Source organism: Heterodontus francisci, unplaced genomic scaffold (assembly GCF_036365525.1).
Source record: "Heterodontus francisci isolate sHetFra1 unplaced genomic scaffold, sHetFra1.hap1 HAP1_SCAFFOLD_377, whole genome shotgun sequence".
In the NCBI taxonomy this organism is placed as follows: Eukaryota; Metazoa; Chordata; class Chondrichthyes; order Heterodontiformes; family Heterodontidae; genus Heterodontus; species Heterodontus francisci.
Window position 1 is genome coordinate 833,731 of NW_027142041.1, and position 16,069 is coordinate 849,799.

General features: G+C 45.4%; 1 protein-coding gene across 1 annotated transcript in view; it reads left to right on the plus strand.

The window, feature by feature from the left end:
• LOC137366348 (adenylate cyclase type 8-like) overlaps positions 1-16,069 on the plus strand; it is a 266,926-nt gene that overhangs the window by 227,697 nt on the left and 23,160 nt on the right. The window contains exon 23 of the mRNA XM_068028243.1: positions 454-600. Within this exon, the coding sequence (XP_067884344.1) occupies positions 454-600 (147 nt within the window). The remainder of the gene's footprint in view (positions 1-453; positions 601-16,069) is intronic.

The following is a 16,069-nucleotide window of genomic DNA, read 5'->3' on the forward strand; positions in this document are numbered from 1 at the left end:
TACTCACCCCACTCCGTGCGTTGATACTGATGCCCCCTCTGTGCGTTGTTACTCTCCCCCCTCCGTGCGTTGTTACTCACCCCCCTCCGTGTGTTGATACTCACCCCACTCCGTGCGTTGATACTGACGCCCCCTCTGTGCGTTGTTACTCTCCCCACTCCGTGCGTTGTTACTCACCCCCCTCCGTGTGTTGATACTCACCCCCCTCTGCATTGTTACTCTCCCCCCTCCGTGCGTTGATACTCACCCCCCTCCGTGTGTTGATACTCACCCCACTCCGTGCGTTGATACTGACGCCCCCTCTGTGCATTGTTTCTCTCCCCCCTCCGTGCGTTGATACTCACCCCACTCCGTGCATTAATGAATACATGACTGTTGTGATGATGTCGATGATTATTTTGATCTGATTAGAAATTTAGTGTGATTTTCCTGCTCTTTTTGCTCTGTTTCCAGGAACTCTGTTGTGAATCGCATGAGCATGTTGGAGTGCTGTTTGCATCAATCCCGGAATTTTCTTCTTTTTACTCAGACGCTGAGGGCAATCAACAAGGAATTGGGTGCTTGCTGCTGCTTAATGAGATCATTGCTGACTTTGATGATGTAGGTATCCTAGCTAGAATCAGATGTGATGGTGACTCGTGTGGCTCATCCATGGCAGGTTGTCTTTACTCAGGTGTCCCCACGTACCTGCTTCTGTTCAGGGTGTTGAACCACAGAATCACGGTATTGTAACAGTGCAGAAAGAGGCCATTTGGTCCATCATGTCCGTGCCAGCTCTCTGAAAGAGCTATTCAGCTAGTGCCATTTCGCCACCTTCTCCCCGTAACCCTGCACATTCTTCCTTTTCATATAACTGTCCAATTCCCTTTTGAATGCTTCAATTGAACCTGCCTCCACCACTTTCTCAGCAGCACATTCCAGACCTTAACCACTCGCTGCGTTAAAAAGTTTTTCCTCATGTCACTTTTGCTTCTCTTACCAAATACTTTAAATCTGTGCCCTCTCGTTCTCGGTCCTTTCATGGGTGGGAACAGTTTCTCTCTATCTACTCTGTCCAGACCCCTCATGATTTTGAATACCTCTATCAAATCACCTCTCAGCCTTCTCCTGTCCAAGGAAAACAGTCCTAACTTCTCCAATCTATCTTCATAACTGAAATTCCTCATTTTTGGAACCATTCACGTGAATCTTTTCTGTACTCTCTCCAATGCCCTTATGTCTTTCCTCAAGTGCGGCACCCAGAACTGGACACAATATTCCAGCTGAGGATGAACTAGAGTCTTATACAAGTTCAAAATAACTTCCTTCTTCTTGTGCACTATTCCCCATATTAATAAAGCCCAGGATACTGTATGCTTTATTAACTGCTCTCTCAACCTGTCCTGCCGCCTTCAAAGAGTTCTACACTATCCTCCTCACAGTTCACAATGCTTGCACGTCTCGTATCATCTGTAAACTTTGCAATTGTGCCCTGTACACCAAGGTCTAGGTCATTAATATATATAAGGAAAAGCAAGGGTCCCAACACTGATTCCTGGAGAACTCCACTACAAACCTTCCTCCAGCCTGAAAAACATCCATTAACCTCTACTCTTTGTTTCCTGTCACTCAGCCAATTTCGTATCCATGTTGCTACCGTCCCTTTTATTCCATGAGCTACAAGTTTGCTCACAAGTCTGTTGTGTGATACTGTATCAAACGTCTTTTGAAAGTCCATGTACACCACATCAACAGCATTGCCCTCATCAACCCTCTCTGTTACCTCCTCAAAAAACTCCAGCAAGTTAGTTAAACATGATTTTCCCTAAAGAAATTGATACTGGCCTTCCTTAATTAACTCGCATTTGTCCATGTGACTATTGATTTTGTCCGAATTATTTTTCCTAGAGTTTTTCCCACCACCAAAGCTAAACTGACTGGCCTGTAGTTGCTGGGTTTATCTTCACAACCTTTTGAACAAGGGTGTAATATTTGCAATTCTCCAGTCCTCTGGCACCACCCCCGAGTCTAAGGAAGACTGAAGGGGCCTCTGCGATTTCCACCCTTACTTCCTTCAGTATCCATGGATGCATTTCATCCGGCCCTGGTGCTTTATCCACCTTAAGTACAGACAGCCTATCTAATACTTCCTCATTATCAATTTTAAACCCCTCTAGTGTCTGAATTATCTCCTCTTTCACCATTGCCTGGGTTGCATCTTCTTCCTTGGTAAAGACAGATGCAAAGTATTCATTTAGTACCTCAGCTATGCCCTCTGCCTCCGTGCGTAAATCGCCTTTGTGGTCCCTAATCAGCCCCACTCGTCCTTTTACTAATTATATGTCTATAGAAAACTTTGGAATTTCCTTTAATGCTAGTTGCCAGTCTCTTTTCATGCTCTCTCTTTGCTTCTCTTATTTGCTTTTTCACTTCCCCTCTGGACCATCTATATTCAGCCTGGTTCTCAATAGTATTTTCTACCTGGCATCTGTCATAAACACATTTTTTCTTCTTTATCTTAATCTTTACCAGTTTGTCATCCAGGGAGCTCTGGATTTGTTTATTCTACCTTTTCCCTTCGAGGGAACATGCCTTGACTGTGCCCGAACTATCTCTTTGAAGGTAGCCCATTGTTCCGCAACCGTTTTCTCTGCCACTTTTGACTCCAATTTATTTGTCCCAGCTCCCTTTTATCCATTGAAGTTGGCTTTCCCCCAGTTAATTATTCTTACTCTGGATTGTTCTTTGTCCTTTCCCATAGTTAGCCTAAGCCTTATGATACAAATGATCACTATCCCCTAAATGATCTACTGATACTTGATCCACTTGGCCCACCTCATTCCCAAGAACCAGTTCTAGCAGTGCCTCCTTTCTCATTGGACTAGATACTGTTCTAGAAAGTATTCCTGAACACACTCTAGGAACTCTTGCCCCTTACTGCCCTTTGTACTGCTAGTATCCCAGTCTATGTTTGGATCATTAAAGTAGCTACCCTATAATTTTTGCACCTCTCTGTAATTTCCTAGCAACTTTGTTCCTCCACGTCCTTCCCACTAGCTGGTGGCCTGTAGACAACACCGAGCAATGTAACTGCACCATTTCTGTTCCTTAGCTCCAGCCAAATTGATTCTGTCTTGACCCCTCTGGGACATCCTTTTTCTCCAGCACTGCAATGCTCTCCTTAATCAATACCAACACCCCTCCTCCTTTTATCCTGAACACCAGTATCCTGCAATGTTCAACACCCAGTCTAGTCCTTCTTTGACACAAAAACAAAAAGTGCTGGACATACTCAGCAGGTCTGTTAGCATCAGTGGAGAGAGTAGCAAAGTTAACGTTTCAGGTCTGTGACCTTTCATCAGGGACTCCTCACAGGGAATCAAGGGATATGGGGAGCGGGCAGGAAAATAAAATTGAAGCAGCCATAATCGTATTGAATGGCGGAGCAGGCTCAATGGGCCGAATGGTCTACTTCCGTTCCTATTACTTGTGTTCTTGTGCCCCCACATAATAACTTACTATTCTCTACTCTAGTGTTAGAAGGGGATGGCTATAGAGATAGTGGATGCATCTTTCAAAATTCGATAGATTCTGGAATGGTTCCTGCAGATTGGAAAGTAGCAAATGTAACCCCACTATTTAAGAAGGGAGTGAGAGAGAAAATGGGGAATTCCAGAACTGTTAGTTTGATGTCAGTAGTAGGGAAAGTTAGAATCTATCATAAAGTATGTGATAACTCTTTTGGGCCTCCTTATCTCGAGAGACAATGGATACGCGCCTGGAGGTGGTCAGTGGTTTGTGAAGCAGCGCCTGGAGTGGCTATAAAGGCCAATTCTGGAGTGACAGGCTCTTCCACAGGTGCTGCAGAGAAATTTGTTTGTTGGGGCTGTTGCACAGTTGGCTCTCCCCTTGCGCCTCTGTCTTTTTTCCTGCCAACTACTAAGTCTCTTCGACTCGCCACAATTTAGCCCTGTCTTTATGGCTGCCCGCCAGCTCTGGCGAATGCTGGCAACTGACTCCCACGACTTGTGATCAATGTCACACGATTTCATGTCGCGTTTGCAGACGTCTTTATAACGGAGACATGGACGGCCGGTGGGTCTGATACCAGTGGCGAGCTCGCTGTACAATGTGTCTTTGGGGATCCTGCCATCTTCCATGCGGCTCACATGGCCAAGCCATCTCAAGCGCCGCTGACTCAGTAGTGTGTATAAGCTGGGGATGTTGGCCGCTTCAAGGACTTCTGTGTTGGAGATATAGTCCTGCCACCTGATGCCAAGTATTCTCCGAAGGCAGCGAAGATGGAATGAATTGAGACGTCGCTCTTGGCTGGCATACGTTGTCCAGGCCTCGCTGCCGTAGAGCAAGGTACTGAGGACACAGGCCTGATACACTCGGACTTTTGTGTTCCGTGTCAGTGCGCCATTTTCCCACACTCTCTTGGCCAGTCTGAACATAGCAGTGGAAGCCTTACCCATGCGCTTGTTGATTTCTGCATCTAGAGACAGGTTACTGGTGATAGTTGAGCCTAGGTAGGTGAACTCTTGAACCACTTCCAGAGCGTGGTCGCCAATATTGATGGATGGAGCATTTCTGACATCCTGCCCCATGATGTTCGTTTTCTTGAGGCTGATGGTTAGGCCAAATTCATTGCAGGCAGACGCAAACCTGTCGATGAGACTCTGCAGGCATTCTTCAGTGTGAGATGTTAAAGCAGCATCGTCAGCAAAGAGGAGTTCTCTGATGAGGACTTTCCGTACTTTGGACTTCGCTCTTAGACGGGCAAGGTTGAACAACCTGCCCCCTGATCTTGTGTGGAGGAAAATTCCTTCTTCAGAGGATTTGAACGCATGTGAAAGCAGCAGGGAGAAGAAAATCCCAAAAAGTGTGGGTGCGAGAACACAGCCCTGTTTCACACCACTCAGGATAGGAAAGGGCTCTGATGAGGAGCCACCATGTTGAATTGTGCCTTTCATATTGTCATGGAATGAGGTGATGATACTTAGTAGCTTTGGTGGACATCCGATCTTTTCTAGTAGTCTGAAGAGACCACGTCTGCTGACGAGGTCAAAGGCTTTGGTGAGATCAATGAAAGCAATGTAGAGGGGCATCTGTTGTTCACGGCATTTCTCCTGTATCTGACGAAGGGAGAACAGCATGTCAATAGTCGATCTCTCTGCACGAAAGCCACACTGTGCCTCAGGGTAGACGCGCTCGGCCAGCTTCTGGAGCCTGTTCAGAGCGACTCGAGCAAAGACTTTCCCCACTATGCTGAGCAGGGAGATTCCACGGTAGTTGTTGCAGTCACCGCGGTCACCTTTGTTTTTATAGAGGGTGATGATGTTGGCATCGCGCATGTCCTGGGGTACTGCTCCCTCGTCCCAGCACAGGCATAGCAGTTCATGTAGTGCTGAGAGTATAGCAGGCTTGGCACTCTTGATTATTTCAGGGGTAATGCTGTCCTTCCCAGGGGCTTTTCCGCTGGCTAGGGAATCAATGGCATCACTGAGTTCCGATTTGGTTGGCTGTATGTCCAGCTCATCCATGACTGGTAGAGGCTGGGCTGCATTGAGGGCAGTCTCAGTGACAGCATTCTCCCTGGAGTACAGTTCTAGGTAGTGCTCAACCCAGCGGTCCATCTGTTTGCGTTGGTCAGTGATTATGTCCCCCGATTTAGATTTGAGGGGGGTGATCTTCTTGATGGTTGGCCCAAGAGCTCTCTTCATGCCATCATACATTCCTCTGATGTTTCCGGTGTCTGAGGCCAGCTGAATATGACTGCATAGGTGTTGCCAGTAGTCGTTTGCGCAACGCCTAGCTGTTCTTTGTGCAGTACTTCTGGCTGCTTTAAGTGCTGCGGATGTTAAATCGCTGGGGGCTTTCTTGTAGTTCAAAAGTGCAATGCGCTTAGCGGCTATGACAGGTTCCAGCTCTTCATTATGAGATTGAAACCAGTCTGCATTTCTCTTCGCACTTTTGCCGTAGGTGGTCAAAGCTGACTCATAGATGGCGTCTCTGATGTGGGCCCACTTGGTCTCAGCATCCCCTGTGGGAGTGTTTTGAAGGGCTGTTACAAGTGAATTTAGAAATTTTTGTAACAGCTGTGGGTGAGAAATTCTGCTCGTGTTGATGCGCGGGTGGCCCTTCTGCTTGGAATGATGCAACTTCTTTGGTCTGAGTCTAACCTTGCTGCACACCAGGGAGTGGTCGGTGTCGCAGTCCGCACTGTGGAAGCTGCGTGTGATTTGAACACTGTTTAAGGCGGCTCGCCTTGTGACAATGAGGTCTAGCTGGTGCCAACGACGTGATCTTGGGTGCCTCCATGAAACCTGGTGACAGGGTTTAGTGTGAAAGAACGAGTTGGTGATGCAGAGGTTATGATAGGTACACAACTCAAGCAGTCTCTGCCCGTTCTCATTCATCCTTCCAACGCCATAGCGCCCAAGGCAGGAGGGCCATGAGTCATGGTCGGCCCCAACCCTGGCATTAAAGTCCCCCAGCAGGAATAGGTGTTCGGTGTTGGGGATGCTGCTAATGATGTTATGGAGTTGTTCATAGAACTGGTCTTTAGCTTCAGGTGCGGAACAGAGTGTTGGAGCATAGATGCTGAGTAGGTGTACTGGACCAGAGGTGGTGAGCAGTCGGATGGACAGTATGCGTTCCGAGCCATTTGAGGGAGGCTCTATCATGCTGAGCAAGGAGTTTCTGATGGCGAAGCCCACTCCATGCTGTCTTGGTTCTTCAGGATCCCTGCCCTGCCAGAAGAAGGTGTAGTCTTGCTCTGCTAGAGAGCCACTCGCGGGGAGGCGAGTCTCCTGAAGTGCTGCAATGTCCACATTGAGTCTACTGAGCTCGTTGTTAATGATGGCGGTCTTCCGAGAATCGTTGATTTGTGTAAGGTCTTCCGACAGGCCAGGACACATAGTTCTGACGTTCCAGCTTGCAAAGCGAAGGGCTGGTACCTTCTTTCCTTTTTTCATGTTGTTTGGTGCGGTGTATCAGTCCACCTTTCGGGCAATGACCCTGAGCTCCAAGCACCCATTGAAGCAGGCAGACTGTGGCGGGACAGAACCTTATTGACCGGGGGCTGCCCGGTTTGAGGCGGGCGGTAGCTGTCCAGTGAGGTGCAATGACCTCTCCCACCGACAAAGGCAACCCGTGGCGCCCAGTTTCTACGCCAATTTATCTGGACTTATAACCCGTAACTGCTGCCTTCCGTGTTGTTTCAGTCGCTGTGAGGCAACTATGGAGTGACCTCTCCATGGCGCATGCCTGGGCAAATTTATGGAGGTTGAGAGTTGCCTAGTCGTCAAAACCCCCCTCTCGGCCTTTCTGGTGGGGTCCAAAGGAGTGCAGGACACGACGTTTGGCACCAGTATGGCTGCAGGAACTGCCGGAAACATGCCAAAGGTGACACATGACCGCCTACGGGGTTGGAAACCTAGACGCTTGGAAAATAATGATATGATTGGGCAGAGTCAACATGGATTTATGAAAGGGAAATCATGTTTGTCAAACCTATTGGAGTTTTTTGAGGATGTTACTTGTAGCATAGATAAAGGAGAACCAGTGGTTGTGCTGTATTTGGATTTTCAGAAGGCTTTCGATAAAGTCTCACACAGGAGGTTAGTAAACAAATTCGAGCACATGGGATTGGGGTAATATACAGGTATGGATTGAGAATTGGTTAATAGACAGAAAGCAGTGAGTAGGAATAAACAGGTCATTCTCAGAATGGCAGTCTGTGACTAGTGGGGTACCGCAAGGATCAGTGCTTGGGCCACAGCTGTTTACAATCTACATAAATAATTTGGATGTGGTGACCAATTGAAATATTTCCAAATTTGCTGATCACGCAAAACTAGGTGGGAATGTAAATTGTGAGGAGGATGCAAGGAAGCTTCAAGGGGATTTGGACAGGTTAAGTAATTGTGCAAGAACATTGCAGATGGAATAAAATGTGAATAAATGTAAAATGATCCACTTTGATAGAAAAATAGAAAAGTATTTCTTAACTGGTGAGAGGTTGGGAAGTGTTCATGTCCAAAGAGACCTGGGTGTCCTTGTTCATGAGTCACTAAAAGCTAGTAAGCAGGTGCAGCAAGCAATTAGGAAGGTAAATGGTATGTTGGCCTTCATTGCAAAGGGGTTTGACGACAGGAGTAAAGATGTCTTCTGCAATTGCATAAATCCTTGGTGAGACTGCACCTGGAGTTTTGGTCTCCTTATCTCAGGAAGGATATATTTGCCATAGAGGGAATGTAACAGAGATTCACCTGACTAATCCCTGGGAAGGCAGGATTGTCTTATGAGGAGAGATTGAGGAGACTGGGCCTGTATTCTATAGAGTTTCAAAGAATGAGAGGTGATCTCATTGAAATGTACAAAATTCTTACAGGGTGTAACAGGGTAGATGTGTATAGGATGTTTCCTCTGGCTGGTGAGTCTAGAACCAGGGGACACAGTCTCAGAATGAGGGGGAGGACATTTAAGACTGAGGTGAGGAGGAATTTCTTCACTCAGAGTGTGGTGAATCTGTGGAATTCTCTACCTCAGCGGGCTGTGGAAGCTCAATCATTGAGTATGTTCAAGACAGGAATCAACAGATATCTGGATACTAATGACATCAAGGGATATGGGGATAGTGCAGGTAAGTGCATTGAGATAGATGATCAGCTGTGATCAAATTGAATGTCGGAGCAGGCTCGACAGGCTGAATGGCCTACTCCTGCTCCTATGTTCAATCTCAGCATTTACACAGGTGTCTCGAATATCCCCATTAGCACTTACTGTTCCCTCTGCACTGTGGAGTCGGGAATGGCTCGACACTGCCTCACACTCCTTGTGCTAACATTCTCAGGCATTCGAATTATTACTACTTATTGTCAGTTGACTCTGCTGCTTCCATGCCCTATCCCTGAACCCACATCTCTATCTAATTTCTCTCCTATCTCCCCTCATGTCCTCATGTTTAGCTTGTCCATGACATTTACCTCTTGCTCCATCGACCTTATTCCCACTAAACTACTGACCACTCCACTTCCTTTCCTGACCCCCATGCTAACTGACATTGGAAATGGTTCCTTTGCGTCAGGCCAACATCCTGAATCTTTGGAATTCTCTACCTCAGAGGGCTGTGGAAGCTCAATCATTAAGCATGTTCAAGACAGAATGGGGTTTACCATTGACCAGAAGATAAACTGGACCAGCCACATAAATGCCGGGGCTACAAGAGCAGGTCAGAGGCTGGGAATTCTGTGGCGAGTAACTCACCTCCTGACTCCCCAAAGCCTGTCCATCATCTACAAGGCACAAGTCAGGAGTGTAATGGAATACTCTCCACTTGCCTGGATGGGTGCAGCTCCAACAACACACAGGAAGCTTGACACCATCCAGGACAAAGCAGCCCGCTTGATTGGCACCCCATCCACCACCTTCAACATTCACTCCCTTCACCACTGACGCACAGTGGCAGCAGTGTGTACCATCTACAAGATGCACTGCAGCAACTCACCAAGGCTCCATCGACAGCACCTTCCAAACCCATAACCTCTACCAACTAGAAGGACAAGGGCAGCAGATGCACGGGGATGTCACCACCTGCAAGTTCCCCTCCAAGTCACACACCATCCTGACTTGGAAATATATCGACATTCCTTCACTGTCGCTGGGTAAAATCCTGGAACTCTCTAAAAGCATCCGACACCCCTATGACTGCAGTGGTTCAAGAAGGCAGCTCACCACCACGTTTGCAAGAACAGTAGGGCCGGGGATTTTAATTACCCCAATGTTAACTGGGATTGTTCTAGTGTGAAAGGAATTGAGGGAGCAGAATTCATGAGGTGCATTCAGGAGAACTTATTTTGCCCAGTATGTAGCAAGTCCAACAAGAGAGGGCACAGTTTTAGACTTAGTTTTCGGAAATGAAGCTGAGCAGGTGGAAGGAGTGGCAGTGGGAGAGCATTTTGGTGGTAGTGATCATGATTCAGTCAGTTTTAACATAATTATGGAAAAGGACAGAGATAGAACAGGAGTTAGAGATCTCAATTGGGGCAAGGCCAATTTTACTAAACTGAAGAGTGATTTAGCGAAAGTGGACTGGAAACAGCTACTTGAAGGTAAATCAGTGTCAGAACAGTGGGAGGCATTCAAAGGGGAGATTCAAGGGGTTCAGAGAAAACATGTAAACAAAGAAAAAGGGTGAAACAGTCAAGTCTAGAACCCCATGGATGTCAAGGAGCTTACAGGGTAAGATAAGGCAGAAAAGGAAAGCTTATGTCCGACACCGAGAACTCAATACTACAGAAAGCTGAGAGGAGTATAGAAAGTGGAGAGGTGAAATCAAAAGGAAATCAGGAAAGATAAAAGAGGGCATGAAAGAATATTAGCAAGCAAAATCAAGGTGAACCCAAAGATGTTCTAACAATATATCACCAGTAAGGGGATAACTAAGGAAAGAGTAGGGCCCATAAAATACCAAAAAGGTAACCTATGTATATGGGCAGAAGATGTGGATATGGTTCTTAATAAATACTTTGCACATGTCTTCACAAAAGAGGGGGACAATGCAGATATTGTAGTTGAGGAGGAGTGTGAAATATTGGATGTGATAAACATAGAAAGATAAAGGAAGTATTAATGGTATTAGCATCCTTGAAAGTGGATAAATCACCAGGGCCGGACCACTGCTGTTTGTCATTTTTATAAATGACCTGGAAGAGGGTGTAGAAGGGTGGGTTAGTAAATTTGCGGATGACACGAAGGTCGGTGGAGTTGTGGATAGTGCCGAAGGATGTTGTAGGGTACAGAGGGACATAGATAGGCTGCAGAGCTGGGCTGAGAGATGGCAAATGGAGTTTAATGCGGAAAAGTGTGAGGTGATTCACTTTGGAAGGAGTAACAGGAATGGAGAGTACTGGGCTAATGGGAAGATTCTTGGTAGTGTAGATGAACAGAGAGATCTTGGTAATAAAAGCAAAATACTGCGGATGCTGGAAATCTGAAACAAAAACAAGAAATGCTGGAATCACTCAGCAGGTCTGGCAGCATCTGTGGAAAGAGAAGCAGAGTTAACGTTTCGGGTCAGTGACCCTTCTTCAGAACTGACAAATATTAGAAAAGTCACAGATTATAAGCAAGTGAGGTGGGGGTGGGGCACGAGATAACAAAGGAGAAGGTGCAGATTGGACCAGGCCACATAGTTGACCAAAAGGTCACGGAGCAAAGGCAAACAATATGTTAATGGTGTGTTGAAAGACAAAGTATTAGTACAGATTAGGTGTGAATACACTGAATATTGAACAGCTGGCCAATTTACCTTTCAACCTGCAAGTCTTTGGCTGTGGGAGAAAACCAGAGCACCCGGCGGAAACCCACGTGTCACAGAGAGAACTTGCAAACTCCGTACAGATAGTACCCAGAACTGAACCCAGGTCACTGGAGCTGTGAGGCTGCATTGCTAACCACTGTGCCACTCTCATGTTAATGTCCTACAAGCTGAATATAGGGAGTTCGGATGAACATTAAAAAGTAGGACCTCAAACATAGTAATCTCAGGATTAGTGAGAGCAGAAATAGCAGGATATATCAGATGAATACGTGGCTGGAGAAATGGTGCAGTGGGGAGGGATTCAGATTCCTGGAACATTGGGACCGGTTCTGGGGAAGGTGGGACCAGTACAAGCTGGACGGGTTGCATTTGGGCAGGACTGGGACCAATTTCCTCGGGGCGGGGGGTTTAAACTACAATGGCAGGGGGTTGGGAATCTGAGTGGGGAGACAGAGGAGAGGGAAACAAGAATAGAAATGAAAGACAGGAAGGTAAGAAGCAAAAGAGGAAGGCAGAGAAAACAAGGGCGAGAAACAAATGGGGCCACAGTGCAAAATAAAGCTAAGATGACTAACAATGTTAAAAAGACAAGTCTAATGGCATTGTGTCTTCATGCGCGGAGCATTCGTAATAAGGTAGATGAATTAACAGCGCAAATAGATATGAACGGTTATGATTTAGTAGCGATTATGGAGACATGGCTGCAAGATGACCAAGAATGGGAACTGAACATCCAGGGGTATTCAATATTTAGGAAATATTCAATATTTAGGAAGGACAGGCAAAAAGGGAAAGGAGGTGGAGTAGCATTGTTAGTAAAGGAGGAAATCAATGCAATATTGAGGAAGGATATTGGCTCGGAAGATCATGATGTGGAATCTGTATGGCTGGAGCTAAGAAACACCAAGGGGCAGAAGACGTTGGTGGGGGTTGTCTATAAGCCCTAAACAGTAGTGGAGATGTAAAGGATGGCATTAAACAGGAAATTAGAGACGCGTGCAATAAGGGTACAACTGTAATCATGGGGACTTTGATCTACATATAGATTGGTCAAACCAGGGGTGACAGTCTCAGGATACGGAGTATGCCATTTAGAACCGAGATGAGGAGAAATTTCTTCACTCAGAGGGTGGTGAACCTGTGGAATTCTCTACCACAGAAGGCAATGGAGGCAAAATCATGAAATATATTCAAGAAGGAAATAGATATGTTTCTTAATGCCAAAGGGATCAAGGGATATGGGGAGAAAGCGGGAACAGGGTACTGAATTAGACGATCAGCCATGATCTTTTTTGAATGGCGGAGCAGGCCCGAAGGGCCAATGGCCTACTCCTGCTCCTATTTTCTATGTTTCCATGTTCTAAGAGGTTGGAAGACGACACAAAGATTGGCCGTGTGGTAGATAGCGAGGAGGATAGCTGTCGGCTGCAGGAAGATATTGATGGTCTGGTCAAATGGGCATAAAAGTGGCAAATTGAATTCAACCTGGAGAAGTGTGAGGTGATGCATTTGGGGAAGTCAAACAAGGCAAAGGAGTACACGATTAATGGGAAAATACTGAGAAGTGTAGAGGAAGTGAGGAAACTTGGAGTGAATGCCCACAGATCCCTGAAGGTAGCAGGACAGGTTGATAGGGTGGTTAAGAAGGCATATGGAATCATTTCCTTTATTAGCCGAGGTGTAGAATACAAGATCAGGGAGGTTATGCTGGAACTGTATAACTCATTGGTTAGGCCACAACTTGAGTACAGTGTGCAGTTCTGGTCACCTCATTACAGAAAGGATGTAATTGCATTAGAGAGGGTACAGAGGAGATTTACGAGGATATTACCAGGACTGGAAAAATGCAGCTATGAGGAAAGATTGAATAGGCTGGGGTTGTTCTCCTTGGAACAGAGAAGGCTGAGGGGAGATCTGATTGAAATGTACAAAATTGTGAAGGGCCAATTTACCTTAGCAGAGAGGTCAGTGACTAGAGGGCATAGAATGCTAGAATTTCAAATTCAGTTTGAGGGCATGAAACTGGAGTTCCACACTAGTGTTCTGGAGTTAAACAAAGGTAATTACATAGGCATGAGGACAGATTTGGCCCCAGTGGACTGGGCAGGAAGACTAAAAGGTAAGACAGTTGATGAGCAGTGGCAGATGTTTAAGGAGATATTCAATTCCTCCCAACTAAAATATTTTCCAGAGAGGAAGAAAGATTGTAAGAGGGGAAAAAACATCCATGGCTAAGCAAGGAAGTTAAGGATAACATAAAGACAAAAACTAAGGCACACCATATTGCAAAGGCCAGTGGCAGGCTGGAAGATTGGGAAACTTTTAAAGATCAACAAAGGTTTACTAAAAAAGTAATAAAAAGAGCAAAGGTAAATTATGAAAGAAAACGAGCGCAAAATATAAAAACAGATAGCAAAAGCTCCTATATGTATATAAAAGGGAAGAGAGTAGCTAAAGTGAATGTTGGTCCCTTGGAGGATTTGACTGGGGAGTTAATAGAAGGGACACAGAAATGGCGTAGACACTAAATCAGTATTTTGCCTCAGTTTTCACAGTGGAGGACACTAGTACCATCCCAATAGTAACAGGTAATGCAGAGGTTATAGAAAGAGAGGAACTTAGAACAATCATCATCACTAGGGAAAACGTACTGAGCAAACTATTGGGATTGAAGGCAGACAAGTCCCCAGGGCCTGATGGCCGACATCCTAGGGTCTTAAAGGAAGTGGCAGTGGAGATAGTGGATCCATTGGTTATAATATTCCAAAATTCGCTGGATACGGGAAAGGTTCCAGTGGATTGGAAAAATGCTAATATAACGCCCTTATTCAAAAAGGGAGGGAGGCAGAAAGTAGGAAACTATAGATCAGTTAGTTTAATATCTGTCGTTGGGAAATTGTTAGAATCCATTATTAAGGAAGTAATAACAGGACATTTAGAAAGTCAAAATCCAATCCATCAGAGTCAGCGTGGTTTTATAAAGGGTAAATCATGTTTGACTAATTTAGTCATAGAGAGATACAGCACTGACACAGGCCTTTTGGCCCACTGAGTCTGTGCCAACCATCCATTTATACATATCCTACATGAATCCCATATTCCCTACCACATCCCCACAATTCTCCTACCTATGCTAGGGGCAATTTACAATGGTCAGTTTACCTATCAACCTGCAAGTCTTTGTCTGTGGGAGGAAACCGGAGCACCTAGCAGAAACCCACACAGTCACAGGGAGAACTTACAAACTCCGCACAGATAGTACCAAGAACTGAATCTGGGTCGCTGGAGCTATGAGGCTGCAGTGCTAACCACTGTGCCACCCATTAATTTACTCGTGTTTTTCGAAGATGTAACAAGTAAAGTGGATAATGGGGATCCTGTAGATGTAGTATATCTGGACTTCCAGAATGCATTTGATAAGGTGCCGCACAAAAAGTTAATACCCAAGATAAGATCACATGGGGTTAGGGGCAATTTATTAGCTTTGATAGAGGATTGGCTAACCAACAGAAAACAGAGTCGAGATAAATGGGTCTTTTTCTGGTTGGCAAGATGTAACTAGTGGGGTGCCACAGGGTTCGGTCCTCGGGCCCCAACTATTTACAATCTATATTAATGACTTGGATGCAGGGATAGAAGGTACTATAGCCAAATTTGCAGATGACACTAAAATAAGTGAGATAGTAAGTTGCAATAAAGAAATAAGAAATTTACAAATGGATATGGATAGGTTAGGTGAATGGGCCAAAATTTGGCAGATGGAGTTTAATGTGGATAAGTGTGAGGTTATTCATTTTGGTTGGAAGATTAGAAAAGCAAATTATTATCTAAATGGAGAGAAACTTCAGAGTGCTTTGGTGCAGAGGGATCTGGGTGTCCTCGTGCATGAATCGCAGAAAACTAGTTTGCAGGTGCAGCAGGTAATAAGGAAGGCAAATGGAATTTTGGCATTTATTGCTAAAGAAATAAGAGTATAAAAGTAGGGAAGTGTTGCTGCAACTGTACAAGGCATTAGTGAGACCGCACCTGGAGTATTGCGTACAGTTTTGGTCCCCTTACTTGAGGAGGGATGTAGTTGAATTGGAGGCAGTTCAGAGGAGGTTCACTAGATTGATTCCAGAGATGAGGGGTTTGTCTTATGAAGAGAGATTGAGCAGTTTAGGCCTTTACTCCCTAGAGTTTAGAAGAATGAGAGGAGATCTAATTGAGGCATAGAAGATGATTAAGGGGATTGACAAAGTAGTCAAAGAGAGGATGTTTCCTCTGCTGGGGCAATCTAGAACGAGAAGTCATAGTTTTAGGATAAGGGGTAGCAGATTTAAAATAAAGATGAGGAGAAATTACTTCTCTCAAAGAGTCATGAGTCTGTGGAATTCACTACCCCAGAGTGCAGTGGTTGCCGGAACATTGGGTAAATTTAAGGAGGAGATAGACAGATTTTTAATTAGTAATGGGTTGAAGGGTTATGGAGAACAGGCAGGAAAGTGGAGTTGAGGCCGAGATGAGATCAGCCATGATCGTATTGAATGGCAGAGCAGGTTTGAGGGGCTGAATTGCCTACTCCTGCTCCTAGTTCTTATGTTCTTATAGATTTAAAGTGATTGGTAGAAAGATTCAAGGGGAGATTAGGAAATTCTTTTTCACTCAGAGGGTAATGGAGGTCTGGAACTCACTGTGTGAAAGGGTAGTTGAGGCAGAAACCCTCAACTCATTCAAAAGGAGTCTGGATATGCATCTCAAGTGTTGTAATCTGCAGGGCTA